Source organism: Monopterus albus, unplaced genomic scaffold (assembly GCF_001952655.1).
Source record: "Monopterus albus unplaced genomic scaffold, M_albus_1.0 scaffold126.1, whole genome shotgun sequence".
Classification (NCBI taxonomy): Eukaryota; Metazoa; Chordata; class Actinopteri; order Synbranchiformes; family Synbranchidae; genus Monopterus; species Monopterus albus.
In genome coordinates, this window is record NW_018128006.1 from 1,248,445 (window position 1) to 1,252,863 (window position 4,419).

Here is a 4,419-nt window from a genome sequence, read left to right on the forward strand (position 1 = left end):
CGGTCCCATCCAAATGCAGTATAGTACCGTTTTAAATGCCTCAGTACCGCGGTACCATACTAGTACCGGTATATCGTGCAACACTAATATATATATGTCACTTAGTACTCAACAACCCTAGTACTCAGTAACTTATCCCTCTACAAGAGAAATTTTTAATTTTTAGTAATGCATAAAGTACTTTTTTTTTTGGTGAAACTGAGGTTTAAGAGAGGATGAAATTTCTCTCTTTCTGAGCAAATAATATAAACAAAAACAAAGTTTGCATGTCAAATCAAATCAAATTTTATTTGTATAACGCCAAATCACAACAAAAGTCATCTCAGGACACTTTACAAAGTAAGGTCTAGACCTTACTGTTATCAATATTATTACATAGGGAAAACCCAACAAATCCCCCTTGAGCAAGCACTTGGCGACAGTGGGGAGGAAAAACTCCCTTTAAAGGAAGAAACCTCCGACAGACCCCGGCTCTTGGTGGGCGGCCTTCTGCCTTGACCGGTTGGGGTGAGTGGATAGAGGAGAGACAAAAGAAGAAAAGCAACAAGACACAACAATCAAATACTGATCAGGTTGATGTGGCTGGTGACTGCTCATCAGAGACATAGAGCTCCAGGGCCAGGGCAACCTGCAGAAAGGTACAGGGAGAGAGAGAGGACACACTACGGGAGAGAGGAGACACAAAGTTAGTAATGTGTAATGGTGGCATATAGAAGCATAGGGAGAGAGAGGAGAGGAGAGGAGAGCAGGAGGGGAGGGGAAAGAAACTCAGAGCATCATGGGGCCCCCCAGCAGCCTAGGCCTATAGCAGCATAACTAAGGGAAGGCTCAGGGTCACCTGATCCAGCCCTAACTATAAGCTTTATCAAAAAGGAACGTCTTAAGTCTAATCTTAAAGGTAGAGAGGGTGTCCGCCTCCTGAACTGAGACTGGGAGTTGGTTCCATAGGAGAGGAGCTTGATAGCTAAAGGCTCTGCCTCCCATTCTGCTTCTGTGGACTCTAGGAACCACAAGTAAACCTGCACTCTGAGAGCGAAGTGCTCTGTTAGGATGATAAGGCTCTACGAGGTCTTTAAGATACGATGGAGCCTTGTCATTAAGGGGTTTGTATGTTAGGAGAAGGATTTTGAATTCTATTCTGAATTTGCAATACAGAGCTTACCAAGATTTTAAATGCTTATGCTTTATGATTTTAACAATTACTTATGGAAGAAGACAAAGTGCGTCACTTTGGTCACTGGTTTAAATGGTCTTACTTCAAATTTGCAGCAGTGGGAAACCCACTTGTAACCCTAATGATGTTTGTGTCTGTGCTGCAGGACTTCACCCCAGTCCTATGTCATGGCCAATGAAGTCACCAAGTCGGGCACTTCCAACGGTCACCTTGTGAAGGCACAGCTACAAATCATAGGTAAATCTTTAGATGTTATAAAAATATACAGAGCCAACAAATAACCCAAACTGTTTTATCAGTTTAATTGCAGTCATGTTTGCCTGTTCTGCCTTTCTTTCAACAGTATGTGCTACTGTATATACAGCATCTTCCTGGGTGTTAAATGAATGTTTTCCTCTTTCTTTCTGCCCCGCTCTGATTGACTCCCCACTGCATGTTCCCTTCTCCCTCTCTCTCTGTTTCAGTGCTATCAGCAAAACTGAAAGAGAACAGGAAAAACTGGTTTGGTCCCAGTCCTTATGTGGAAGTGACAGTCGACGGCCAGTCCAAAAAAACAGAGAAATGCAGCAACACCCACAGCCCCAAATGGAAGCAGCCGCTCACTGTGTGAGTCAAAGTTACCTGGACATTGGGAAGGTCTGACTCATAGCTTCTAGAAGGGTTGTTTAATGTTACTGCTGCCAAATGAGGTTTGACAGGTTAACTTACTTTTCTCACCAGCACAGTGAATGTTTAATGGGTGTGTTCCATAAAGATACGAGAGATTATAATTGTTTGTGCGTTATTAGCTGAAGTGCATTATGTTTGATTATATTTGTGTCTTAGATGAAGGTCAAATCACATTTTATGTCCAATTAATTTAGAAAACTCCAAAGGCTTCACATACTTTTTCTTGCCGCTGTAGTATTGGAAGTGAAAATGTGCTTTCGTGCTCCAGGCATGCCAGGATTTGCCACATAGAACAATACAGTGAATACTAATATTTGAATTTTCAGAGAAATGTTAAGAGGCAATGTTGTCAGCTTTATAGACACCTTGCCTTAATTATTAGTCATTCTAATGTGTGAAATGCCACCGATATGGTATTCCAGGAAGTTCCAAACTACTCGTACCTGCTATTACAAAAGCTTGTTTTCTGAGGTTTGAAGCAAGATTTGATTGTATTTGTATTCACGTTGAAGTTGTTTTAAGTCTTGGCGCTTTACAAGGCTGGTATAGCACATGGAGAATTACTGTACAGCAGGAACAGAGATGTACTTTATTATTTTAGTTGGAATTTTTGTAATACGCATTGAACTCTTCTCTACTGCTGTAACTGCTACATTGGTGACCAGCTGTCAGTGGTTCTGCACAAGTGATACTGAAGGGTCTTGAGGAAAAGTGGTGCAAGTTATTTGGAGTTTGAGGAAGAGGCAAATCATACAAAAAACTGCTGGTTGTAGTATTTGGCATTGCACTTCCTCATAACACTGTCCAGAACTAGAGAGTTGTTTGTCCAAAACATACAAAGGCTAAATAGGCTTCCTTAAAATTGTGTGAAATTATATGGTGTTTATGGAAATGTCTTGCTGTGAATGAGTTAACGTGTTTTCTCTGTGTATAAGTCAATTAAATGGCTTTCTTTATGTGGTTGTCACTTATAAGTAGAATGTCACGCAGTTGTGAGAGCGTGCATCCAGTTCATTTACAGGATTGCTGTTTTTACACATATACTGAACATTGAGTGCACTGGCACCATTTGACTTCCTGTAGTCCCACATTCACATATCAGATGTCTTTGTAATTGTAGCCTGTGCAGGAGCTTCTGCTGTGCACACTGTCTTTCTTAATATAGAGTTCTCCGAAAGCTTCTCCTTGGCCAGTGGAGAAAGAGTTATTATATAACAAGTGTTTACTATGGGATGTAATCAGAGCTGTGCTCGTGTGTCCTTTCCTGGGGATGCCCACAGTGCTGGGTAAGTAACTGTTGTAGTGATGGGTTTAGATACTTGACAGAGTCCTTCGCTGCTCACATAGACACAGTGGCTTTCAGATCTTTTTTTATATTTTAATTACAAACTGCTAGAAAAGACATGAGTTATCAGAATTTTCATTATGACAGTGATGTCCCTTAGGATGTTCTGCATGTGGAATTACTTTTTTTTTTCTTTTCATTAATCCCAATTCTTCCTCTCACAATATCATTTCGACTAAATGCTTGTAAAATTTGAAGCACATATCAGATGGGAGCTATAAAAGTTTCTTCAGGCAATAATAGATTGTCTGGAAAGATTAAACCATGCTTGCTGAAAGGCTGCTGAGTTTAAAATCATCATTAACACAAGTCTTTGAGGGTTTTTACAAATCATATGCTCAGTGGACTAAAGCAAGGCATCACTCTTTCTTTAATCCAAACGTACAATTACTTTGCACATATCAACTGAATTGCTTTTTTCAACAGGATTGTGACTCCATTCAGCAAACTGCTGTTTCGTGTGTGGAGCCACCAGACTCTGAAGTCAGATGTGTTGCTAGGCATGGCCACGCTGGACGTCAGTGACACACTAAAGTCTAACGACATGAAAAGTGAGTTTGTTTGACTGACACTGTCCAATGCGATCCTCATTTTGTACATAAAGTCTGTAGAGAGTGTGACATTTTATTTGATGGCATACTGGTTGCTCATCACTACATGTTATGGTAAGTTAAACAGAGAAGGCTGTTTATCTTTGCTTTGGTTCTCATAAAGACTCCATTCAGTCCCCTGCTTGTTTTACATGGACACTGTCCAGCAGCTAATGACTGAGAACTCTTGGTACAAAAAAACATGTCAAGGGCAGACGTCTTTACTGCTCCTCTTGTCTGTTCTACGATTTTTCACATCTTCTACATTTTCAAGTTTTTGAACAAATTCTACAACTATTAAAATGCCTCCAAGAGGGAAAAGAGCTAATAAATCAGAAGCGAACGAGGATGTTGAAGCAGAAGAGGATTATATTTCAGTGGCGCAAGTAACAGAGATGTTGAGTCAGCAGAAGCAGATGTACACCGCACTGTTGAGCCAACAACAAGACAACTTCAAAGGTTTTGTACAACTACTTATGGAGACAAATAACAAGAGACTCGACGACATGACCAGAGAAATACAGGGGATAAAAACGAGTTTGCAGTTTACCCAGCGAGATGTGGATGTGATTAAAGCAGCCATGGGTGAACAGAAAATACAAACCAAGGAAACAAGGGATGATGTCTACAAAACTTGTGAG

At 40.5% G+C, this 4,419-nt stretch overlaps 1 protein-coding gene across 1 annotated transcript in view; it reads left to right on the forward strand.

The window, feature by feature from the left end:
* itchb (itchy E3 ubiquitin protein ligase b) overlaps window positions 1-4,419 on the forward strand; it is a 31,705-nt gene that overhangs the window by 4,752 nt on the left and 22,534 nt on the right. The window contains exons 2-4 of the mRNA XM_020612471.1: window positions 1,320-1,411; window positions 1,639-1,780; window positions 3,615-3,739. Coding sequence (XP_020468127.1) covers window positions 1,320-1,411; window positions 1,639-1,780; window positions 3,615-3,739 — 359 coding nt within the window. The remainder of the gene's footprint in view (window positions 1-1,319; window positions 1,412-1,638; window positions 1,781-3,614; window positions 3,740-4,419) is intronic.